Source organism: Mustela nigripes, chromosome 1, assembly GCF_022355385.1.
Source record: "Mustela nigripes isolate SB6536 chromosome 1, MUSNIG.SB6536, whole genome shotgun sequence".
Lineage (NCBI taxonomy): Eukaryota > Metazoa > Chordata > Mammalia > Carnivora > Mustelidae > Mustela > Mustela nigripes.
This window is the reverse complement of record NC_081557.1, coordinates 205113672-205139150: the sequence shown is the minus strand read 5'-3', so window position 1 is coordinate 205139150 and position 25479 is coordinate 205113672. Positions and strand designations below refer to the sequence as shown.

At 55.4% G+C, this 25479-nt stretch overlaps 1 protein-coding gene across 2 annotated transcripts; it reads left to right on the top strand.

The window, feature by feature from the left end:
* The first annotated feature begins 724 nt into the window (after window positions 1-724).
* Window positions 725-23614, top strand: TRMT44 (tRNA methyltransferase 44 homolog). Of its 2 annotated transcripts, XM_059380077.1 has the most exons (11): window positions 725-1336; window positions 2765-2879; window positions 5470-5689; window positions 7380-7448; window positions 8177-8284; window positions 9472-9543; window positions 12359-12465; window positions 13285-13468; window positions 15288-15696; window positions 17845-17961; window positions 22772-23614. In XM_059380077.1, the coding sequence occupies exons 1-11, from the start codon at window positions 760-762 to the stop codon at window positions 23002-23004; spliced, it is 2211 nt and encodes a 736-aa protein (XP_059236060.1). In that variant the 5' UTR covers window positions 725-759; the 3' UTR covers window positions 23005-23614. The 2 variants fall into 2 exon arrangements, with proteins under 2 accessions (XP_059236060.1, XP_059236066.1); XM_059380083.1 differs by lacking the exons at window positions 12359-12465; window positions 13285-13468.
* Window positions 23615-25479: the final 1865 nt, after the last annotated feature.

Here is a 25479-nt window from a genome sequence, read left to right as displayed (position 1 = left end):
TCAGACCTGTCTATGGCTCACCATAGCTCGAGATTTCTCTGCGATTCCTGAATAAACTAGTTTTGGAAGCAAAGTAACTGGCTCTTCCCTTTGTAAGGTGGAACCTACAAACAGCATAAACAAGAACCACGCGGTCCAAGACCCAGCGAGGGCGTCAACAGGTGTGTCTGGGGCTCCCGCGCTCGTGCAGGCTGCTCTGACTGCACAGACCCGGGGCACGCTCTGCTCTCCCAGAGATCACGCGCTTCTCCTGCACTCCGCAGCGACTGTTGGAGGGGGTGAGAGGAGCCCCAGCAGTGGGGCCAGGGTACCAATAGATAAAGGCTCCCGGAGTTTGGGGCATGGCACAGTTCCTGCAGACTCAGCCTGGCAGGGCCCGCCCTGCCACCCGCCCCGGGCCTCCAGGAGACACGCCGGCGACAGAGGCCACCCGACGCACGCGGACCACAGGCCCGCGCTGCCCGGACCTCGGCCAACTCTTTGCATCCGCCACAGACGCCCCGGCCCTGGCGAGCCCGACGCAGTGTCCACACACTGCCGCCAGGGCTGTCGTCCGAGCCCAGGGAGGACGCGCCCCTGCAAGCAGCACGCGCCGCGCGGGCCGCCCCGGAGATGCCAGCGTGAGCGACACTGCGTAACGCGCGGGAACGCCTCGGGGCTGAGTGATCCGCCCCGCCCCGCCCCGTGACGTCGCAGGCTGCGCCGCCCGTGCGTCGTCGCGGCACGCCGTAGTCGCGCAGCGCTGGGCGCGGGCTAACCATGGCGGAGGTGGGCCGGGCTGCTGTGCGCGACCCGGGTGCGCTACTCCCGGGGGGCTTCTGGGCGGCGGTGGCCGTGTGGCTGGAGAGGCCGCAGGTGGCCAACAAACGGCTGTGTGGCGTCCGACTGGAGGCCCGGCGGAGTGTGGCGTTGCCCCGGGCCGCTGCGGGACCCCGTCCTCGCTCCCCCGGCGAGGGCCTGGGTCCCGGGCAGACTACAGGCCCGGCGCGGGGCACCGCGATTCGCGGGCCCGGGGAATCGCAGCCCCGGCACGGGCAAAGGGAGAACCGCAGGGAAGCGGCCGCCGCGGCTCGGCTCGCAGGGGGTTCCGGGCCGGCCGGCGAGGCTGGAGTCGGGGAGAGCGAGTTCCCTGCCTCGGATCTGGATTCTCTCTGGGACGCTTTCTCTCAGAGCCTCGACGGCGGCCATCCAGAGCTGCTGGCCTTCCTTAGCGGGCCCGCGGCGGCATCTCAGCCGGAGGCGCCGAGCGAGCTCGCCGTGGTTCTCAGAACCCTCATCCCGAAAACAGGCCCTCGCTGCCCGCTTGCTGTCCCGAGGAGAGAACTAGTCGTGCAAGGTAGGAGCCTGTCTCGTGGTGACGGGCGGAACGAGGGAGGTGGAAATTCGCCGAAGCGGGATTTCTCAGCGGGCTCCAGGAACCTAGGCTCCTCCCCCCGACGCCGGGACGCGGAGGCGCGGGACCCACCTTCAAGTCAGGGCAGATACGGTCCTGGCAGCTTTGGGGGAGGCTTGGGTCATTCTAGGGCTGCAGCCTTGAGCTATTAGGAGCCGTGTCAGGGTTGAGTGAAGCTTCTAGGCCAGGTTGGAGCCTCGTTGAGACGGGGCGCAGAGGAGGCGGGCTGGAGTTGGGTCAGAGAGAGAATCTTTGGCACAGGATGCAGTTAGATGAAAAAGCATTTGGTGAACCTCAGATCAGTGAAGAGGCACACACGGTTACTATGTCAGTACCTTTGCAGTGTCCTAGGAAGGTTGTAAAATTTTTTTTTTTTTTACTGTTTTTTGAAGGGACGTATAGAAATATGTATTTCTAGTGTAGAGAATGGGGTCATTGTTGGGAGGGGTCTGGAATGCCTGAAGGAGAAGGTGAAGGCGTTCCCTGTGTTGAGTGATGGATAGGAGTTTAGCAGGGGAAGAGATGAGTGGAAGGCCTGCCCCTGGAGCAGCTGCTGGAGGCCTCCATCGGGTTTTCTCAGAGCCCGCAGTGGTGTCCAGTCCTTCTCATGCTTGCATCCTCCTTTTCTGCCTCCAGCTGGAGAAAGTTTTCAGCTTATCTGGGCCCCTGTGACTGACCTGAGCCACCTGTTTAATCCCAAGTACTCCCTTTCCTGAGGTTTGTAGCCTCGTCACATCTGCAGAGACCCTCTGTGCCTTGTCACATGGCAGAGACACAGCCTGGGGCATTTGGGTGCCAGTTGCCTTCGAGAGGCTGTGGGACCACATTCCACAACACCAAATTGCTGTAGGCGCCTTCCCTCCCACTCCCACTTCCCAGCGCTGTCTGCCTCTCTGCCTCTGCAAGGCTCTTCCCACGTGTCCCCTCTGCTGGGAGGCGCTCTTTTCATCTGTTATGTCCACACAAATTTAGGACCTCTTCCAGTTTCTGTCTCCTGTGTTTGATCTCCATTTCCCCTCTACCAGACAGAGGTTGGTGAGTCAGTGCCCCCGAGGGCTTCAGATGTAGACGTCTGCACTCCCAGATTGGCTTCCCTGTGAGGGAGAGGCAGTGGTCCTCAACTGGGGCTTTCTCCCTTCAGCTGCTGCTGAGCGTGTCTGCTGTGTGGGCCTGGGATGCAGCAGTGAATAGGACATCAAACGTGTCTGTCCTCCTGGATGCTGTGATAAAGGGGGAGTGGGGGGGGGTGGGGAGGAGGGAAGCCCTGGGAGAGCAAAGTCGGCCTGAGTCATGACTCTTCTTAGTACTGCTTCTAGAAAACGCTGAACCGAGCAGTTTTACTGGATTATCCCTGTCTTTTTTTTCCCCCAGATGTCCTCAATGGAACTGTAACTTTTTTACCTTTGGAAGAAGATGATGGTGGGAATGTAAAGGTTGAGACGAGCAACGTGTATCAAATCCGGCTCAGTCAGAGCCAGGAGGAATGGTAAGAGCTCCAGAATGGAGTCCTCTTCCAGAGCTGTATGGTTTCTGTCCCATGTCTGGGGAGCTGCAGGACTCAGGGTCATTGAAGAGATAGATGAAGGTGCCCTTTGGCAGTGAAGGGGGTTGGGAATGTGTTTCCTGTTTCTAGGTGCCCTTTCCATGGCGTGTCTTGGTTCTTTTCAGCACCTGGCCTGAGTCTGTATTCTGCCCAGTCCACATAGCCAGGGTGATGAGTAGCACATAGGTTTAGCCTAATTGAGTAATCGCAAATCCCCTTATTATTTTCTTTCTTCTAACTTGGGAATGGGGAGTCAGGATAGCTTCCTTTTTTATTTCCTGCTGAGGCTCACGCTCTGTATGTATTGGGTAGTCAGTGGTTCTTATCCCGAAAGTGGTAGTTCAGTAGCCCCCTTTGTTCCATGTCACTTTGGGCCTGTACTGCAAGTGTGAAACTTGGTTTACTTCCCTTTGATGTTTTTTAAATGGAAAAGTCAGAGGAAGGATACATTCACTTCATCACGCTGCTGCTGCTGCTGTTTTCCCAAGAGCCATTTCTGGTCTGTACTTTCAGAACAACCTTGGGGATTGTGCTGTTGAATCAGACTGAGCTTGGCACGTGGCCTTGTATAAAGCAGGGGAATACTGCGGGAAGAGCCTGCTTATGCAGGCAGATATACCTGGGTTTGCCCACTAGGAGTATGACCCTGGGTATGTGGCCTCTGGCCCTCAGTCTCCTTACCTGTGTGATGGGTTTAATAATTCTTGAACTTCTGAGGAGGGCCTAGGCTTCAAAGGGACCTGTTGTAGGCATAGAAACTTGATAGCGAGACTTAGAGCCTGGCTGAAGACTCTTAGAATTATCTAGAGACTGCCCGAGAGACCTGGCCCCGGGCCCTTCCTCCATGTGCTTGTGTTGGAGAGTGGGGACTGGGAGCAGGCACCTGGGGGACAGCGTGTTTCCTGTGGCGGTCACTGGGTGGGGGGCGCTGATGGCAGAGCTGGCAGGTAGCCCCTGAAGGCCTGCGCTCAGGGCTGCTGTGCAGGCACCCAGCATGGCATGGTCGTAGCAGCACGATGGCATGTTTCCACGCATGGCAGTTCCATTCTTTGCTCAGGGCTCAGACTCAGCTGCCTGCTCCCATCATTCCGGGTTGGCGTATCCTGTCTTCGAGCCCCTAGGCAGCTGTCCCTTACATCCCTTTGGGCACTTGGGCCAGGTGCTGAGCACAAGGGAAATGGGACTTGACACAGGCTTGCATCAGTAGTGCACTGCACTCCTCATGGTCTTCTGTCATCACAGTGGTGTCGGTGTGTGCCTGTCCCATCTCATGCTCCACAGGGGGCCAGGAGCAGCGCCACACACACAAACTCACTCTGCCACCACCTGGTGCTAAGGACCATGCAGGGCCGGAAAGCAGGGGAACCATGTCTGTGTCCCCAAGGCCCCTCAGTATCAAAGGCGGTGTCATGTCATGTCCACACAGATTGGGTGGGCAGTGCCCGTGAGGAGGGAGCATCCCAGGTAAGCCCTAAGCGGGTGGGCAAGTAGGCTATGGGGACTCTGGGGGACACCTGGGAGAAGAGCCCGAGGCCCAGGGACGAGCAGGGGAGGGGTCTGACAGGGTGTGCCTACCCCAGCAAGGAGCTTCCAAGGTAAAGGGTGAAGGGACGGGTAGAAGGGGGCAGCCTGAGTCCTTCCCAGGCTCTTCCTGCAGCGTGAGCTCCCCAAGGTGTGCCTCTCAGTGCACAGCTGGAGCCTGTTACTTAAAGGGGGTGAGATGTGTCTCCAGGGCTCACGTGGCTAAAAGCGTGACAGCCCTAGTTCTAGTCAGAGCACCTGACCTCTCACCCTCGCCCCCCACTTGTCCTTGACCCCTATGCACCCTTGTCCCCCACGCCTCCTCTTGTCTTAGGGCTGCTGTGGAACACCACCTTTTTATAGCCTTTCCACACCCGACAGACTAGACATTCTCCCCTTATTGGTCTGCCTGAATCATGGCCTCAGACAGTGTCTTATGATCTGAGTCTATGGGGGTGAGCTTTTACTCGCTTATTCAACACACGGACAGAGGCCTGGCATGGGGCAGGTAGCAGTGGGTGGAGACACACAGCGCACACAGCCCTGAGCTACATGGGGACTGTGGTCATCCTTAGCTGTGGGGCTGAGCGCTCCGCTTTCTGGCCGGGAAGTATTTGGTGAGCCAGTGTACTCACACTTGAGTTGCATGTGTGAAAATACATAAAAACACAGTGTTAGGAGAATTCTGAGACATCTGGAAGGCAGCTAATCAGTGTGTGAAGCAGACAGTAGGAGGAGTTCTGTTACGTGTCCATCCTTTGGACAGGCTTCATAGGATGGGTAAATACATTTTTAATAGCATTTGTAAGAAAAGAATTCTTTCTGCTCTTAGAAAAAATGTATTTTTCTCTATTTGTTGAAAGTTCTGCCACTAGTTCCCAATTGTTGGGTTTCAGATCAAATAATTTATACTTACAGCTGTCTTAACATGTCCTCTCTTTTGGTAAATATTTAATTTAAAAATAAGAATTGAAACCAGCTCTGCTTATTCATATTTCTCTTATTTTTAAAGGTTCATATCTATTTTAATTTTCTGTCCAGAAAGATGGCATTCGGATGGCATTGTTTATCCCCAGCCTGCCTGGCTGGGAGAAGAGCTGCTGGCCAGGTTGGCCCGGTGGTCTGTGGAGAGCAAGAAGAGCGGATTTAAAAGCACCCTGTCCCTCATTTCCATCATCAAGTACAGCAAAACATACCAGATGCTTAAGGAGAAGTATAAAGACATGGTCAAGGTAACTGGGGAAACATTGGTGATTCCCTCCTTTAGATGAGGGGACATTGACCAAATTATGCCAGGAAGAGCCATTTTCCGGTAAACTTTGTGATGTATGCAGACACAGATCTCAAGTCAAAACTACGCCACTTAAGGGCCTGCATTGTAGGCTGTATTTTGACATAGATAGGGATGCAAACTGTGAAACTCTTGATGCATGGAAAAGGATCTTTTCTTTCTTCTTTTTTTTTTTTTTGCACATGGCTAATTTTTTCGCAAGCAAATAAAAGCAAAGTACTTAATTGAAAATATTGGATATTAGTTCTGAAATTGCCACATTTCCTTATGTAAAGTTAAACATGTTTAAAGAAAATATATGAAAAATTAAAGTATAAAAAGCGTATACTTGCAGAAAGAAGGTTAATTTCAGAACATGTCCTTAACTTTATATTTAAGATGTAAAGGGAAAGTAACAGCAAACCTCTGTGCTCACATCCAGAGGAAGAAATAAAGTTTCCCTAACGTAGCTGAACTTCTTTTGTAGTCTTGCCCACGTATGGCCCTCTTTCTGGAAGGAACCATGATTTGTCATTTGTGTGTATGTGTGTGTGTGTGTGTGTGTTCTGCATTTTGCTTTGTTTTGTTTTGAGGGGGGTTGTAGAGGGAGAGAATCTTGAGAGAGAGAATGTTCAGCACAGAGCCTGATGTGGGGTGCAATCTGATGAATCTGAGAACAAGACCTGAGCCAAGATCAGGAGTCAGATTCTTAACCGACTGAGCTACCAGGCACCCAGATATGTGTGTGGTTTTTTTTCTCAGTTACCTATCATCGTATAACAGAACATTCCAAAGGTCACAGGCTAGAGACTGTGCCCTTTCATTCTTGCTGTAGTGTGTGGGTCCTAGCCTGGCCGACAAAGCTGGTGGCCCCTTCACTTCCAGATTCTGGCCCGAGAGGCCTTCATTATCTTCCTAACTATTCATTTCCTTCCGGAAAGGACTTCATCTATTATTCCAGCCTTTGAAATTGTCCTTAGTGAGCGAGCCTGACCTGTTTAATCCCCCATAACTAGACATGGACATCAGAACGTGTTGCCTTGTCTTGGGTTTTTCCTCTTTTGCCAGCTGTCTGTTCTGCATGTGGCCTGTGTGGGCAGTGAGGCGTTATGTCTGAGCGGCCGGTGCTTTCGGAGCACCTGCTCGTTGTCCCATGTGGCCGCGGAGGCTTTAGCTTTCCGGAGAGGGAAATGGGGACCCCCTGCTGCGGGCCACCCCTGACAAATGACAGCCAGGCGCCCACAGACCAGACAGCTGGGCCCGGCTTCCTGAGCCCTTTGCTTTCCTCGTCTGGGGTTCCTTGTTCCTCTTCCTCATCTACAGGAACGATGGAAAAGGAGAGCTGAGCATTCTCCTTGATGTGGCCTCATCTAAACAGCCTCATCCGTCATTTCTGTTGCAAAGTCCTGCCATGGACTGCAGTGCTCTTGCCGTGTCCCGTGATGCATGTGCAGTAAAGATTTGGTGTGTCTTTATGTTATGCTCTTACCGTAAGAGAGCCTTTATTTGTGTCTGCCTTCGGAATGAACTTTTTTTTACAACTTTCCTGCCTGGTTAGTCTCATTTGACTTAGGCTGATGCGGCTACTTAACGTGTCGTGAAATGGCAGGGTGACGAGCGAACAGTTACATATGCCCTGGAAAATGTTTTAGGTGTGGCCTGAAGTAACCGATCCTGAGAAGTTTGTGTATGAAGATGTGGCTATTGCTGCGTACCTGCTGGTAAGCACGCGTCCAGTTGCCTAAGCCCCTCTGCGGTGGGGGCGGCGTGCTCTCCGCCGCTGGTGGGGAGCAACAGTCATTAAATCCGTAAGCCTGCGTGCAGGCTTGGTGGCATGGACTCTCGTCTGACTGTGGGAGAGGAGCACGCCTGAGCTGTGAAGCCAACCCGCAGGGGCTCTAGCTCAGCTGGGCATTTCCAGCACCCCTTCACCACGGGCCCACGACACCACTCGAGCTTCTGACAGGCCCCCTGTGACATGCACTTGCCCTGTGACATGCACTTGCCCTCCACTCCTGGGTCCATCCTTGGCTAGCTTGCTAGCCCCGGAATTTGGGTGTGCCCTTGATGGAATTGTCTTGACTCTCCTATCTAGCACATGTTTGGCCCAGATGATTTCTCATTCCCTTTCATCTGAAGGTATAGCCCAGAAGAACAGAGAGAAGGCATGAGGACCCAGCAGTAGCCTGTGAAGCTCTTACCTGGAGAGGACCACTTCCATGTGGTCTCTTGCTGGGACAGGCGGCCTCGAGACCCCCGAGGTACCCCAGAGGGCAGCCCCTCTGCTCACCTGTGTGTCACCTGCACAGACCCAGGGCCACAGACAAGGACTGGCCACCTGTCCTGGAAACGCGATTTATAACTCATGCAGAGTTTGTGTCTTGAGTTATTCTTAGAGGGAATGAATGAGGTACTGATTATTATTATTATTTTTTTTTTTTTAACTTAGATTTTGTGGGAAGAAGAAAGAGCTGAACTGGGCTTGACCGCCAAGCAGTCCTTTATTGACTTAGGATGTGGGAACGGTCTCCTCGTCCATATCCTGAGCACCGAGGGGGTAAGGGCGCTCCCATGGCCCACCTAGTGCCTTTTCCAAGTGTCTCCCAGACCAGGACAAGGGTCCTTGATGTTTTTCACTGCTGGTTCGAGCTGAACCCAGAGTCTGCCCGGCTGTTGGGCTGGGACTGAGGAGAGTGGGGGCCTGTGTGGCTCGGGGAGAGGATGGCCATCCTGCTGGTTGGAACAGGGCTCATGTGGGTGTGCCTAGGGACGACTTCGCACAGCAAGGCTGTTTTGGCCGTCGGGTGTCTTTGGGGAATGAGACATGTCAGGGCACTAGAAGGGGAAGGAGCGGCGGTGGGTTCTGTCCTCCAGAAGCTGGAATCCCCATGTAGAGGCCGTTACATTCCCGCTATGGTATGCACTGGCGACAGGGGTGTGTCAGATCCATGTGGTAAAGGCGGGATGCGATAGAACAGCCCCTGTCGCTTAGAGCAAGCGGTTCAGTGTGAGCCATGAGCTTCCCAGTTCTGTGCTTCCAGCTGGTGTCCAGCCTTCCCTCGGAGTCACTGTGGGAGGTGACTATCACCCCGTGACCCCCACTGACTTCTGTGGCATTCTGCCCTGTGGGAAAGGCGCTCTGTGCACAGCTGTAGGACTTAAAATGGGGTTGTTGTAATACTTCTTATTTGCTTTGTTAAAAAATGGGTTTGTGACAGTAACAGCTGTAAACAAGTTGTCTGGGGTAGGGCGTGTCAGCACATTGGGCGGTGACCTTCAGGCTGGTAGGTAAGGCCGGGGCACCTTGTGCACCTCTTCTCTCCTCCCAACTTGGAAACGAGCATGGCTGCCCCGCGGGAGCCTATGGGCACGGGCATGCATCCTGGGGGCGAAGCCGCTGCAGGGGGACAGGCCTCATTGGCTGGCCAGCTGGAGGGGCGGGTACACTGGGGTTGGGCCTGACTCTGGGCCATGAGAGGGAGCTCTGTGTCCAGGTGTGTCTTCTGGGCCTTTGGCCTTGAACCCGTTCCCATGCCTCGACTGTCTTTCCCCTTGGTGAAGACTCCTGGTGACCCTCAGCAGCCCTCGGGATCTGACCTTCCTCAGTCGCTGAGAAGAGAAGCTGTGGGTACCATCAGGGATCCCGCACTTCACGCTGCCGACTCACCCTGCAGAGTTTAATGCATTCTTGCTCATTTATTATGATGTACTGACGTTGACCTTTGCATTCTGAAATTCTTCTAGCACCCAGGCAGAGGGATCGATGTCCGGAGAAGAAAAATCTGGGACATGTATGGACCACAGACTTGCTTGGAGGTACCGACCGTGTTCATTTGTCTGCTCTTGGTGTGCTTGCCCCCTGGGGCAATTGTTTTCATGAGCGTGCCCGGCGCTGACCTTTCCAGCTGCCTCGTGCATGTTAGCTAGTCCTCGAGCAGTGCGAGCTGTTGGTCCCCCATCATGCCCACTGTTCTTGGAGGCCAGGACACACGCACCCTGCTTCTTGGCTCACCTCCTGTTCTCAGTGGTTTTTTCAGAGGACAGGTCACACTGTGTAAATCCTTGTGCATCAGTCTTAGTCCACTTAAAAAAAAATTTGTCATAGGCCAAACTTGAGATGTTTTGGATGATATTGTCATAATGCTTTTCAGAAAGGTTTTTCCTCAAATACGCTTTCAAGGAGAGTTTGGAATGCTATAAGAGATGCACCCCCCCCCCCCAAAAAAAAAAACAGGAGAAAAAGTAGAGGTTTGCATATTTACCAAATACTTGAGTGCCCTCAACCTACCAGGTATTCTCAGGTGCTGATATTTTGACAGTGATGGGAGGCTGTGCACCCATGCATACAGAGCAGGTTCAGGGTGGCAGGTGTGGTACACGCTGAGGGGGGTGAGGGGTCTGCCGTGGGTCTGGGTTGTGCTGTGTGTGGGGATGGCCGGCAGGGCCTCCCAGCAAGAGGGCAGGTGCCGAGGAGCCCAGGAGAGGAAGGTAAAATGCAGCTGGACCGGGGCGGGGCCACAGGTGTGCAGATGCCCCATGGAGCTACAGAGCTGGGCCACGCACATTTCCTATGGGCCATCTAGTGGTCTGACTTCCAGAGCCCATGACCCTCAGGCCACAGTGAACCCAGGTCCCCGCAACCTTGCTCAGGATTAGCTCATTTGTCCTGGTACCAGTCAGAGAGGAGTGTCTCCCCAAGGGAGGAAGTGACCAGCCCCCTGAGCAGCAGTCCCACGTCAGGTCTGGTATTCAGTGTTTATGGAGTTGGGGTCCAGTCAAGGCCTCCAAGTCGGCCAGCGGAGGGCTCAGCGGCAAGGGTCTGCACACACAGCTCCTCCCTCCACCCAACGGGGCTCTGCCGCCCTGGTGGCCCTCAGGACCTTGGTCCTGTAGTTATACGCAGGGTGTGACTAGGATGCAGATTGTCCTCCCAGGTGGCAGAGTGCTGATGGGACATCTCGTGTTCACTTTTTGCTGTGGACAGTGTAAGAGCACACAGACGTCACAAGGCACGTAGTTGTCCCGGAAGCCTACGGGCGTCACAGCCACTCTTGTAGCCCCCACTCTGCCCGCTGCTCTTGGGAAACAAATCTCAGCTCTGCCACTTCATCTGTAAGTAGTTAGACTCTGAGACTCTTTTTATCCCTTCTGCCTCACTTTCTTCTAAAGTTGAGAATAATATCGCAAAAAATAAAAAAGATTCGTGGAAGGGAGTTCACGGCTGCTTCTGTGGCTGGTTGTCTTTCTCTGCATGGTCAAAAGCTGAGCATGAGTTTCCAGCTTCTTTCCAAATCCTCATTTGATTGTAAGCAAAACCACTTGTCTTAAATAACAGCAGCTGTAAATTGTGTTTTAATTCATGCAGGCCGTTTAAAGGGAAATAAGCAACTTTAAATCTAGATGGGGTGGGAATAGAGAATATTGTCAAAGGTTTGTTTTTCCCGCTTTTAAATGACACATATGCTTGTTGACATGAACTGTTTTCGGTGTTTTAGCATGTATGTAAGTAGAAGCCCAGATGCTTATGTAAGAATCAGAAAGATTGTGGAGTTTAAATTCTACTTTCATTTACATCACGTCTGCACAAGACCCATGGTTTTTGTTGTCCTACGGAATGGCCTTGGAAGTGGGGTTGTCCTAGTGTCTTCTCTGTTTGTTTTGATGAAGGAATGGCAGCTGCACTTGCTTCCCTTGGGGCTTCAAGAGTAGGGTTTTGAGTGGTTGTATAATGTCCTTTCTCTCTATCTTTCCGGTTTTTACCGACAGACCCACTGTTGGAACCTGACTTCAGTCATTCATAATGACTGTTCTTAAGTCATAAAATCAAGCTGCTTTCAGCTTAATGATAGGAATTATCAGAATGGTTAACCTACCTGTGGAGTGGGTTTTTACTTGGTGTCTGAGTGTTTACAAAACCTCGCATGGGGGTGCGTGGGTGGCTCAGTGGGTTAAGCCTCTACCTTCAGCTCAGGTCATGATCCCAGAGTCCTAGGATCGAGCCCCTCATCGGGCTCCCTGCTCCACGGGAAGCTTGCTGCTTCCACTCCCACTCCCCCTGCTTGTGTTCCCTCTCTCGCTGTGTCTTTCTCTGTCAAATAAATAAATAAAATATTTTATAAAAAATATCACATGATAGCAGAGGCTTCTGCTGTGTGTGAGCTGCTCTGGTCTCTTACCTTTCCCTGTGCTGCCGTGGGCGTGCTTTGTGACGTTGATCGGCAGGCGTGAGGTTGCGTGATGCATTACGTTACACACTTAGATCAACTTCAGACCTGTTGTGTTCTGTTCACTTGTTCTTAAAGCCCTCTGTGGCTCTGATGTTCTGGAGTGTGGAAACGGTTCCTTTGTCCCACCTCTTGCAGCTCCTTGTATGTTGACGTACAGAAGCGCATTTGTACGGATCAGAAAGAGATGAACACTCAGAGGGCATGGTTGGTTTCTCTAGCGATGATGCTGGAAGCCGCTGGGTTTCACGCCCTCTGGAGCAGATGCAGCCCTATGTTTAGGTGCCCGCCCGGTGTCCCCAAGGCTCCAGGGTGGGGCTGAGACCATGCCCAGCAAGCCAGCCTTGCTTCGGGAGCTCTGTGCTGCTTTACTGAACACACGGTCTTGTTTTGTGTTTTTTTCTCAGGAAGGTGCAATCACCCCAAGTGATAAGACCCTTTTCCCTGACGTTGATTGGTTGATTGGTAACCATTCCGATGAACTGACGCCGTGGGTACCCGTCATTGCAGCCCGGTGAGCAGGTGGCCTGGGCGGCAGGGTGGATGGCAGGGGAGGTTTGAGTGCCCTCTCTGTCCGCATCTGGCCACCAGTGGCTGTTGGACACCGGAAATGGAGCTGGCTCAGATTGTCGGAAGGATGATTTGTCGAGCGTATCAGGCCGGGGCTGAATTCTGCCTGGCTGGAGAAGATCAGCTCCCAAATGTGGTTCACGGCATTCTGCTCAACAGCGCTGATGAAAACCAAGGACTTTGGTGGTGTTTTTAGCCGGTGTGGAGACAGGTCGTGTTTTCTTGGAAGTTGTTTTCTGACAGTGAGGGCCGGTCTACAAAGGAAAAGTCTGTGGACAAGGTGACCCTTGGAACAATATTTCTCTCTCAGCCCAGGGACTGCATGTGGGGCGGCGGCCCTTCTGGCTCAGGAGATGTCGCCTCGAATGTTCTGTGGCTATGGTCTGCCATCCAGGGTCTTTGGAACTGCCCTGGCTCTCCAAGGGTAATGTAGGTCAAGGAGCACGTCTTAGTCTTTGCCGTGCCTGCCTCTGAGCTCCCGCCCTCCCGTCTGAAGCCTCACGTGCTTCTGGAAGTCTTATGTTGCAGTTGAGGAGAACAGCTGCGAGGGAGCAAGTTTTTATGAAAGTAATTAGATTCATGTTTTATGAAGAAAGTATGGCATGCTGCATTGTTTCTAGAAACTGAATTAGGGAGAGCTGTTATTCATGTTCTCATCAGAAAACATGAGCAGCCGCCAGCACACATGTCTTATTCCAAGGCATGATAGCCACGTGGTTCTCCTGCTGAATCTTCTTTCGGTTTTGGTGGATTGATTTTGAAGGTCCTCCTATGGCTGCCGTTTCTTTGTCCTTCCCTGCTGCTTCTTTGACTTCACCGGGAAGTACTCCCGGAGGCAGAGCAGGAAGACTCAGTACCGAGAGTACCTTGATTTCGTCACAGAAGTGGGACTGGCCTGCGGTTTTCACATCGAGGAGGACTGCCTGCGCATCCCGTCAACCAAAAGGGTGCGTTCTGGTCACCATGGGCTCGCCGTCTTCGGTGGGGTGCTGGCATCTGGATGCGGGGGCTGAGGGTCGCATCACAGAACCAAAAGGGCTGCTGGTGTTCAACACTGGATGCGTTCCAGAAGCTGCCTGTGCTGATCTCAGTGTCTCAGCCACAGGTGGGCGTCGGAGGGCTCATTCTGTACCCAGGGCCCCTCCCGTCGTGGCTTTGCAGGACCCTGGCCAAGTCTTCATTTCCTTCCCAGAAATTGCACATGGCCCTCGGGTACCTGCCCAGAGTAGGCGTCAGCCTGACTTATATAGTGGTGGCCCGAGTATTGTCTGTGGCTGCCCGCTCTGAGTACCGACTCCTCGGGTTCCCCAGTGACTGGCCCAAATTGAAGTCTGGTTCAGAAGTTCCACATGAGTCCCATTTTCTCCTTTGGCCCTTGCCCAGTCTGTGAAAACAGCAAGTATGACCTCCCCGCCGGGGGGGGTCAGAGTGGACTGGGTAGCCTTCCCGCTCACCCTCTGAGCCACCAGTTTGTGATAATCTCTGGTAGCTTCCTTTTGTCAGACTCTGTGGCTGTCAGTGTGCTTTTTTGACCAGCAAAACACAAAAACCCATCATATCCCAATTAGAAGCTTGATTGCTTAATTGCTTGATATGGTGAGAAGGACCCAAGACATATATGAGGTGAGCTCTTGGCTCTGCCCCCTGCTCACCGCGAACTGTCACACACATTGCAAACCGTACCTGTGTCCCCGTGTTTCCGGAGGGGAGGCGATAACATGGCGCCTTCGTTGTGGGCACCCAGTGGTGGCGGTGAGTGGGGCCCCTGGGGCCTCGGGTACATCATTGCTGCCTGTGCAGTCACCACTCAGATCACTCTGAAAGCTTCCTTTGGGCCTGTGCTTTTGAGCCACGGTGTCATTCTCATAAGTGCCCTCATGTCAGCAAGTCCCACCGGGAACCGCTGAGATTTGGGTCATGTGCATACAAGGGTCCCAGTTTGGGTTTTTGTACTAGTCTTTCCATTTTCTTGCTGGAGGGCACATACCCTGCTTCTCTCTGAGCCTCAGCTTGCTTGTAACCCGGTGGACTGGGGGGCAGATACGAGAGCAGGTGTGCACACATCATACTGTTCAATGGGGGCACCTGGCACATTTGTCCCCACACAGCAATGTTACTTCACCTGCCCACGATCACATAGGGAGCAGGTGGCAGAGCTGGAGTGTAGTGAGGGGTGGCTCTGATGCTTGCTTTTATTGCCTGTAAGCTGGTTTTGTAGCTCTCACCCGGGGAGGACGTTGAGAGATGCTGTACCTAGGGCGGTGGCGCCAGACCGGCCTCACTTGCCCCGGGGATGCCTGTGTGGCCGCCTTCCTCTGAGCTGTATAGAGGAGAAAGCTCAAAGAGAGCATTCCTGCTGCCCCAGGTACTCTGCAGGGGCCACATGCCCCCCTCATCGGACCAGGTGTCCAGAAGGACGTCCTAGGTCCTAGGAGATGTCTGGCTTCCCAGCAGCGTCCATGCTTGGGGTCACACGAAGGCTCCCACAAGTGAAGTGTTCAGAGCAGGCACAGCCGTAAGGTCAGTGGGGGGCTCTGTTGTTACATGTGTGTTAGGGCCCTCAAAGTCTGAGCCTTGAGATTCTTCGTGGGCTTTTGCTCTTGGATTATTCTGGACGTTTTTATTGATACTGGTTCCTAAAGTAAGCATTTCTTTCATGATAAATGTCTAAAGCTTTTAATTTGTGCTGCAGAACAAGAGAGTTAAGTGGAAACCAGGCCATGCTGTAGGAGCCTGGTGATATACCCTGCTGTTTTTCACACACAGGTTTGTCTCATCGGGAAATCCAGAACATACCCACCTGCTGGAGAAGTTTCCATGGATGAGCAGAGAACCCAGTACATTAACAGCAGGCGGGGCCGCCCCGTGAGCCCACCCAGTGAGGTGTCTGTCCCTCTTCCACCCCGGGCCACAGTGGGACACGCAGGTCACCCTGACGGGCACCAGACCTTGGACACCGGGGCTGCCACAGGAAGGGCGGAGATCCGGGCCGACCAACTCTGGCTGTCTGGATTTCAGCCTAGAGAGAAAGCTGAGCGCGTGAGGAACTGTGCCACCCTTCCTCGAGATTTTATTGACCAAGTGGTTTTGCAAGTGGCACATTTGCTGTTGAATGGAGAGCAGTTAAACACAGGAAGCTCTTCCAGCAGCAGCTCCAAGGCCTGGAACCGAGGAGGTAGGCCCCCGGCAGCCACATGCCTGCTGGCTTTCAGGTGGTGGCTCAGCTCTCCTTTAGGACCAACTTGAAACTGTGTGGTTGTTTTTAATTACGTGTATTTTAAAGGGACATCGAGGATGAATGGGCCACCGACACTGATTGTTTAAAGGTTTCCCTACAGTTCCCATTAATGTGCAGGACTCCATTCCTTCGGAGGAAGGCACTGAGGGCAGAGGGATGGTGTTCAGACTTTTAGTTCACCTTCACAGAATTGTCCAAACTTCAGGGGGTGGAGCTCTTTATTTTCAGTTTATAGGGGTCATCCAAATGGAAAACAGTCCTGAATGCCAGGAAAGCACACTGTCGCCTTGACAATAGGGTAACACTTGGGAGACGTAGTCAGATAACCTGGTTCTCTTTGAAATCCCCCAAGTGCAAAACTCAGACGTGGTGAAAGGGAGACAGTTGTATCTGATTGTCCTCATAGGATAAGTAACGTGCTGAAATCAGTGGTGTTCAGGAGAGATAGGGAACCAAGTGTGGGCTTCCGTTATTTTTGTAAAGTGAGTGTTTCCAGTCCTAGGCTGCTGCCCCATCCAAGCTGGTTTCTTTCCTGCGCGGCGGCACCAGAGGGCGCTGTGGAGCTGGCTGGGCTGGGCAGTGCCTGAGACTGCCTCTGAGTTGGAGTCATTGGAGGATCCGGGGGAGCCTTACCTCAGCCTGTCTGGGGCTGCTGCCTGGCTGCCTGTGAGTGGAGGCCCAGGAGCAGGCGGCGAGCCTGTTCTCCCCCACCGGTGACGTCGTCCTGCCCAGAGCCTCCACGGCTCTGGTGTACGTGCCACGGGGCAGGGCTGTGGAGCAGCTCCCCTTCCCTATGGATCACTGACTCTGGCGGCGTCTGACCGAAGGGCCTCTCTAGGGATGTGCTGGCAGCCTCTGCCAGAGCCCCCACTGCGGGTGGCTGACCACCCATGTAACTAGGTGCTATGGCCTATTCTGTGGGTTGGTGCCCCACTTCCTGCTGTGCCCTACTGAGGTGGGGCCCAAGTAAAGAGGAAGGCAAGCTGGGTGGGGGGTTTCCAGTGGGGCCTCGAGGGGCCAGGAGTCCCTGAAGTAGGCAGGCAGGTGCCTCAGAGACGTGTGTGTGTATCTGAAAATGGGGAGTTCGACCTTCAGACCCAGAAGTGATTGAGTTCAGGAGATCCATGCCTGTGCTTGGGACGGCACTTTCCCAGCGGTAACCACCTGGGTCTTCTTGGGTCCGATATAGATAGTGGGTGGCTCTGATCGTCAGGTCTCAGGTCTCAGGCCTGCCTGCCCGGTGGAGACCCCTGCAGAGCTGGGGGGGCCATTGTGCCACATGAGTCTCGGTGTCTGGGGCTGGCCTGAGGTGCTCCAGTGGGGTGGACCTGTGCCCTTGGCCTCTTAGCCCATAGGTTCCTGCCCTCGGGTGGTCTTCTCACCTTCTGGTTGCTGGAGTTTAGTGACCCCTCCGCAGCCTGCCCCTGTGTGACACAGGCACAGGTCTGTCTCCAGGCCCTGAGTGATCTCTGCAGGGGGCACAGGGTGGGAGGAGGTGGCCCCTGCCCTCACAGCTGGGTCAGGACACACACACGGCCGAGGATGAGCATCCAGGGAGAGGCCGTATGCAGCTGTGTGTATGAGCACCATCGCCAGCAGCTGGAGCAGGGCCGGACCCAGGAGGGGCAGGGGAGGCCATCTGCAAGGGTTTCAGCCTTCTCCTTAGACGGCCCGCTTGCTCTCGGAACTGGTTTGAGGTGGCTGGCTCTGTAGATGGAATCCCAGGCACAGCACGGCTGCTCCCCTGGGCGTCGGGCCGGGCCGCACGGCGGCACTGATTTTCCATGTCTGGAAGGAAGGGCTGTCTTTGCTGGCCTGCGCAGTCATCGGGTGGGCGGACGCAAGAGCCCAGGTACAGGGCCTGGCAGGTGGGACGTCCCTGGCATCCCCGGGGGTGGTGGCTCAGCCGTGTTTTTCCCACTCCATGTGGCGTGGCCTCAGAGCCACAGTCAATCTCACGGCTCCTCTTGCTGACATGAGTGAGGGGCCGGGACAGAAGGAGCTGGCACTGTCTCTGGGCAATAGGCATCATGCCTGTTTAAGGTCTCCATTGACCTTTATGTTGGGGAAACCCGGTTTCCACAGGAAGCCTTTCCTTGGCGGAAGTGGCCCATGAGCTGGCTGGGGAGACACTGCAGAGGTTGAAGCGGGAGTGTGGAGGCCTGCAGACGCTGCTCAGAAACAACCATCAGGTGTTTGAAGGTAAGGGATCAAGCCCGGAAACACACTCATTCCTCAGATATGGAGGACACGCCTAGATTTCCTGAATCAGAAGGTTCTTCCCCACAGATTCTGCCATCCCTGTCCCTGCTTTTTCTATTAAGTGAAGTTTGCTTTATTTTTCATTTAAATTTTTTAAAAGATTTATTTATTTTGGAGTGTGCGCATACGAGTGATCTGAGGGGAAGGGCAGAGGGAGAGAACTGAGTGCGGAGCCTGATGTGGGGCTCGATCCCAGGACCCTGAGATCATGACCTGAGCTGAAACCAAGAGTCAGAAATTCAATCAAGCACCCAGGTGCCCCTGAGTGAAGTTTGCTTTAGAGGAGATTTAGGTACCTAGGAAAGTGGGAGAGAGAGAGGATAGAACCCCCTGCCCATGCCTAGCTTTTGCTCTCCGAGTGCCTTCCACCAGGAAGAGATGTTGGCCATGCCTCTTGTCCAGTTTTCTCCAGTCCAGCCCCCATAGGCATGGCACCCCTGGCCAGGTCTGGCCTTACCCCTGTCCGGGATGTGCTCATGCCTCACATGGAAGGAAGAGCAAGTCTGAAAACCTCCCGGCTGGGTGTCACTAAAGGACTTTGTGGGGGAGGGGTTGTTACTTGTGTTGGCCCTCGGCTGCCTGCATTCTGGAAGCATCCCGAGCTCCCAGCAGTTAGAGGAGGGAGCCCCGATGCCGGTCATTGCCCTGCCCTGTGTGTCTGCCCTGGGCCCTTGGGAGCAAAGCTCTCAATCCCGTCCTGCCCCATGCTCCACGCTTCCAGGATAGCCAGGTGGTATAGAGGGGCCCAGGAACCTGTGCCCTTTCACTCAGTCTGCTCTTGGCCAGGCTGGTGGGGAGGGGGACACAGAACAGATACTCACACGGGGACCGGGGTAGAAAGTGGAGGTTCCTTTACTTAGAGCGCGGTCAGCCGTTTGTCCTGTTTCCCTCTTGGAGCTCCTCTCCCCCTTTTCTTTGTGAAAGTATTGTAGAGTGAATCCCAGCCTGCCCACGATCACCCCTGAGTACATCAGCGAGGGGCTTTAGAGCCCCTGGTGTCTGGTATCACTGTCGTGCCATAGGTGCGTGTCCACCGGAGTCGTGATGTGCAGGGAGGCCTACCCTCCCACAGGGTGGGGGGCGGGAGGGCCATGCTGGGGACATGATCTCTGGGCCAGGACTTGGTAAAGAGGATGAGGAACAGCCTTTGTTAAAGGTCTGTGCCGGGAAGAAGCGGAATTGGGGCGCAGTGAGAGGGCGTGGCCTGCAGCCTCCTGTGGTTGCAAGGAGGGCTTGGGCCTCCGTGATGGCAGGGGAATAGTGACACCTTTGTGACCAGCTCTAGGCCAGCTGTGGGGTCACCATCTGTGCACCCGCTCTCTGCCACATCGGGGGCCTCAAGGGTCAAGGGCAGGGCCCAGTGCAAGTCGCCCCACAGCACAGCATCTGGCTCCTTCAGACTGCATCTGGGGAAGCACACTTGATTTTGTTTCCACTGGGAGGTGGCCCAGGAAGGCCAGCTGTGGGCTGGTGCTGAGTACCTCTTCTTTCTGGGAGGTGGGTGCAGGGCGTACAGGTGGTGGGTTCTGGGTGATGGTGCCTGAAAATGTGCTGAGAACGTGGGGTCCGGAGAAGACCCCGCCGGCAGGGGCTGCTCCTGCGCCCCTGCGGCCACCCTGCAGCTGCTGAGTGACGCTCCTTTGGGTCAGTCCCCACACCCCCACCCTGGTGCTGCTGCTGCTGAGAAGAGTGGTTGGGCAATGACTTGGGGCAAGTGGCCATGGCCGATGGAGCGCATCTGTCCACTCCCAGCCTATAAAGCTAAGGGAGTTGGGCGCTGTCACCTTATCTTCCCTGCCAGTGTGTGCACGTGACACATGAGAGCTCAGGTGCCCATGGCTCCCACGCATGCACAAGAGAGCTCAGGTGAGCAAGGCCTGTATGTGTGCACGGGAGAGCTCAGGTGCACATGGCTCCCATGTGCACATGGGAGAGCTCGGGTGCTCATGCCCCTCCCCATGTGTGCATGGGAGAGCTTGGGTGTGTGCAGCCGCCCATGTGTGCAAGGGAGAGCTCAGGTATACACAGTCCCCCCACATACACACACACATGCACAGGAGAGCTGTCCCACATGGGGACAGCAGAGCTTGGATGCACATGGCTCCCTCCACGCGTGCATGGGAGAGCTCAGGTGTGCAGGCTTACCGAGCCTTTGGGTGGCGCAGGTACCCTTGGTAGTGATAGACTTTGTTTTCATTTAAACCTGGTCTCCTCGGGGCAGTGCCTATGATGGCATTGAGCCCTGTAAACTGAATTGGAGTTTCCATGTTTTGAGTGGCTGCAGTGGCTGGGGTGTGGGCCGTCATGCCTCCTGCTGGGGAGTGGAGCCACTGGGGGGCGGGGGCGGCCTTCCTGAACCTGCAGTTCCTGCTGTACTCCAGCTTTGGCATGGCTACCTGGGCTTTGCTCTCCGTCTCACACGCTCTTTGTCCGTGTAAACACCCGCTGCAACCCAGAAGGGCTGCCCTTCTGTTTTCCCAGCATGGCTTTCTATTTGACTTTGTGAAATCCTAGCTTTTTTCCCCCTACTATAAATATGCATGTATGTGACTGCTTTTCTATGCAGTTCACATGGCGGGGGAGGGGGAGCACATTTATTTTTGGAAACACATCTGAGTAGGTAGCTCAGGGCCTGAGCACTGAGTAAACATTCTGCTCACGGTCTGCAAAAACTATGCACGGAGTGTGCTCTTATCTCCTAGGGTGTTTGAAACAAGAGCCTCTAGTTTCTGGTCGTGTTTACAGGGCCAAGGAGGTTGGAGCGATTTTGGATGCCCTCAGTTTTGCCGGAGCCGAGCACCTTGTGGGGATGGGCCAGTGCCCTGGTGGGTGGGTGCTGGGGGCAGGGGCTTGGTGGGGCCGTAGCCGAGTGGTCTGTGCCTGAGGTGCCGTCACTCTGTGCTGGCCATGATGAACCTGTGGCTGCCTCTCACGTGGGGACTTGTTTAAAGTCTCTCCTGGTTAGAGATTGCTGGCCTGGCAACCCAGGTCACGTCTGATCAGAACCTGAGCATGGGGCACTGTTCTGGTAAATTGCCCGTAGTGATTGTGGGAGGGAAAGTAGTTTGGGAGGAGAATCCTGTGATTCCACCGTAGGATTGGGAGTGTATTTCCCACAGCGGTTGGGAAGGCCCGCTGGTGCTCTGACCTGTGAGCCGGCTGGAGTGGGTGCAGGTGCCTGGCCCAGGCCTCCCCAGGATGGGAGCTGGGGGTGTCAGGAGGGGCACTGCAGGAACTTCCCTGGGATCTGGGGGTGCACAGGGGTGTGTCACGGGAGAGCTCGGGAAAAACCTTCTCTGCCAGGGCTGGTCCTCTGTCATTGGTGCCTGGGCCCCCTGTCCCCTGGCCCTGCAGGTGTTGCTCCAGAAACGTGACGAGGTGCCCATTTAACTCACGAGACCACTGTGACAGCCTGCTGCAGGCCAGCCTCTCCTCGGGTGGGGACCCCTATGGAGGCTTTGGACCAGGCCGAGGGCTCCTTGCATTTTTGGGCACACACCAAAGGTGCCTGGTGGGAGTCTCACCTCGGGGCTCTTTCGGGACACACTTCAGGGCCACGTCCTTCTGCAGGGACATCAAGTGGAACCTAGTGATATTCCCCTGACCTGAGCTCTCATACTAAGGAAGCTGGGCGTCGGCCTTGTGGGGAGCAGTGCAGGAGGCCAGCTCCGTGGGGGAGCAAGCTGTCCATGTGGCCCTCCGTCTGTGAGGCGCCTCTCTGCAGCTCCTTTCCTTTCCTTAATGGAAAATGTTTAATAAATGGCAGTCCACAGAGACAGTCTCATTATTGCCACAACACGAGCCTGTTTGAAAGCAAACTCCAAGCTTTAGTTTGTGCTTTCAAGTTCTCATTAGAAGCTGGAGAGCCAGATTTATTCACTAAGCTTCCTTTCTTTCTCCCTGAGCGTGTCTGTCTCCGGGTCGCCTTACAGCTTCCAGGGAAAACCAGAATGGATGTGGCTGCTTTGGCCATGTTTCAGTGGAGTTGCTGGCTTCTGGGGGTCAGATGGCCAGGTGAACGCCTGGGTGGAGTCTGGGCCTTAATGGGGGTGGCTGGCTCAGGAGGCAGGCCAGTGGGGGGCCCGGGCAGCCACTGGGGCTGTACCACTCCCCAGTCCCTGTGTCCTGTGGCAGCCCCCACCCTGCCAATGGGGCTGCTGTACCCCTCCCCACACTGTTTGCGTTTGGGGGCTCTGACTTTGCTGGGCACCAGTAAACCCTCCTCTTCACCTGCCTGGAAGGGAGCTTTGCTTGTTCTCTCTTTGATGCAGAGGTGAGGCTCTCCATAGACGCCACTGCGGCTTCCCAAGCTGCACCTGAGCCTGGGACCACATGTGGCTCTTACACCGTGGTCTCCCAGGCCCTTGGTCACTGCCCATAGGCCTGTCCTAGTGCAGCCCCAGGCACTTGTCCGTGGTTGCAGCCTGGATCTTGTCAGCAGCACCCCCTGCCGCTCATTGCCCCAGCCCCAGGTGTTCAGCGTGTGCCTCCTAAAGACCCCAGACCCCTGGCGCTGGTCCTTCCAGGCTCCCCCAGCCTCCCCCAGCTTGCTCCTTGCCTGTTCCCTTGGGCCCTCCCTCCCACCCCCATGTCCGCCCCACCAGGCCAAGGCTTCAGGTTCGGCCTCCACGGGTGCTCACCCTTCAGGCGTGGACTGCTGGTGTCGGGGGCCTGCAGCCCCAGGCCTTGGTGAGTTGGTGGACTTGGAGGAGAATGACTGGGCCATGTCTTCTCCTTGTTCCAAACACAGTTGTGAACGGGAGAGTTCACATTCGCGACTGGAGAGAAAAGAAGCTACAGAGGCAGCCGCACTCGGAAGCAAAGCGAAGACTCTGCTCGGAAGCTTTCAAGACCCGCATGTGCTGGTTCTACAGTCACCACCCCGATGGCTGTGTTCTGCCTTCGGACAGCTGCCCGTTTGCCCACGGGCCAGCAGAGCTGCGGCCGCCCCAGACACCCAAGAGGAAGAAGCCAGTTCTGTGAGCTGCTTCCGCCATGTGCGAGGGGCACACCCTGGCTCCCTTGGGGACTGCAGACTCTGCAGGTTCGGGTGACTTCCTCTGGATTCCCCTGTAATGTGGCCTGTTAGTTACATGCACACCAGACGCTGCAGAAGCTTGTGTCCCTCCTGCATCCACCCCTGAGTCAGTGCTGGTGCTGTGTTGTAAACGGGGTCACACCTGTGCTTAGCATCTTTATTCCAGAAAGAGCACAGGAGCACTTGGAACATCTCATTGTCTTGAAGGTGAGGAAGTGCCTGGGACCATCTGGCCCCTCTCGGGAGCTTCTCTCGGGAGCTTGGCTCGTGCTCGCTAGACTCGTGGCTGAGAGCGAGCTCACCCCAGGAGCACAGCCGGTCCTGTCATGTCTTCAGCTAGGTCGTACTAGGTGATAGGAAAGAAAATCCTAAGTGATACCCAACAAGGCCAGAAAATCTAAAGATCACAGAAAGCGGAAACCCCCTTGCCGTCCCTCTCTACTAGACCTCCCAGAAGTGCTGCCAGCGGATCTTTTTGTTCTGGAGAAAAAAAAAATCCCCTGTGTGTTTCTGTTTGAAATTATTTTTTCAGTTTTACATGAAAGGTCACGTCGATGTGCATTGTCCTGCCCTTCATTTTCTGCATGGCATGCCCTGGTGACTTCCGCAGTGCGTATTCCGCGGTGTGGGTATTCTCGCTTTGCTCGTGACCATGAGAATGAACTTTTCCCTTTCCCTGAGAGGCGCCACCGCTCAGTGCAGCACGGGAGTGCCTGACCAGCCGCAGCCAGGTGGGGCCTGCGGATGTGCTGTGCCTGCCTCCCTCACCCAGTGTGGTGGGCGTGGTCCTCCTCACCCCCAGCCTCTTCCCTGCAGGAGGCTCCCGGCAAAAAGTCCTGGTGCCAGTGGCCGCTGTGGTGCCCCTTGGGCTACGATTGGCATGACCGGTGCACATGGAGCTGCTCTGAGCCATGAGGTGGGGGGCCTGGTGCAGAGGCCCCTCTGGCCATGTTTGTGGGGGATGCCTGGTGTGGACAACTGTGGCTGGCTGAGCAGAAGGAGAAAGTCCCCGGCTTCTCATGGTGGCCGTGAGCTGGGTTAGCCCATGCTGGGGCTGCGGCCTCCCTGCCTCTGACCTCAGCTACAGCCACCAGGGGTCTTCATCGGCGTGACACCGGTGAGTGGAGGTCTCCTGTGCACTTGCTGCCTGACGCCTCTGGGACGATTCCCCGCAAGACAAGCCCTGCCTTGGGCTCAGACCTGGGGCAACCTCCCCTTCCCTCCGAGCCCCTTCTAAGGGATGAAGTGGGAGCCCTGGGACTGGCCTTTGAGGGCGCACAGCTGCCGGTGGCCAGGCTCTGGTAGCCCACATGTGTCCACTTCACTTTCCAACTGAGGGTGAGCTACTATGGTGGCCACAGCAGCCTGGACCTGCAGGCTGTGCGCCTGTCCCTTTCGCAAGCCCTGGAGCTGCTCGTCTTAGAGTGGGTAGGCTGGCCCTTGGGGAAATGAGCGGCCCCACAAAGTCTTGAGGTGGATGCTTTGCCCTGAAAAACACGCATCTTGGCTAGGATCAGGGGTGGGTGTTGGATGACCTCAGCTCTCCTAGGTGCCCCCGGGTTATGCCTGTCCCAAGGCGGGTGGCCAAGGGTCCTGCCAGGCTGGGTGCTGTGCTGCAGGAGGACATGCCCTGCCTCAGAGACTCCCTGCGTGCCACTCTGGGCAGCAGAAGTGGCCCACTAAGCCGTGTCACCCGGACCTTTCTTGGTTGCAGGTACCCCTTCTTAACGGCCACCGGCACCGTGTCCCTGCCCAGAGGTCACTGTTGCATCTAGTGTTCCACTCTTACGGCATCACAGCACACATGTCCACAGGATTGTGTGGCTGGAGTCTACAGGATGGGAGTGACAAAGAGTCCCCGAGGGAGGGTCCTGGGGGCATGGACAGGGGAGTGGCCTCTAGCCTCTCTGCCCTCCTCTACCTGCTCTGTGCCCCCTGGCCAGCAGGGGTCCACTCCCACCTCTGAGATGACCCCCACTTACCTCTCCCTGTTAGACCTGTCACCCCCTCAAAGGGGATTGGGAGGTGACACTGTGCTTCTCTTTTCCACTACCCACTGAGGGCCACCACGCAGGGGCACAGCTGCCACAGCAAACTGACCCAGGGCCCCCGCAGGAGGACCCTGTGTCAGGGGGACAGCCCAGCCTGGAGAGGCTGAGAGCTCAGAGTGGGCCGGCACCTCCCTGGGGGGTTTCTCATGGGCTTTGTGGTCAGGGAGAGGCAGCTCATTAGAAACATATTTAAGTCAGGTGAATGGTGGGTCTCCCAGCTCCTGGTTGACTTCTTGTCACCTGGCTCTAATCCCCGCAACGGTTTTCATGGTTGTTTGGCATGACCTGGCACACCGTCCTCATGGCCCTGGGTCCAGTGGGGACACACAGCTTTGGCAAGGCCCCTTGGTGCCTCCAGCCCTGTTGCTC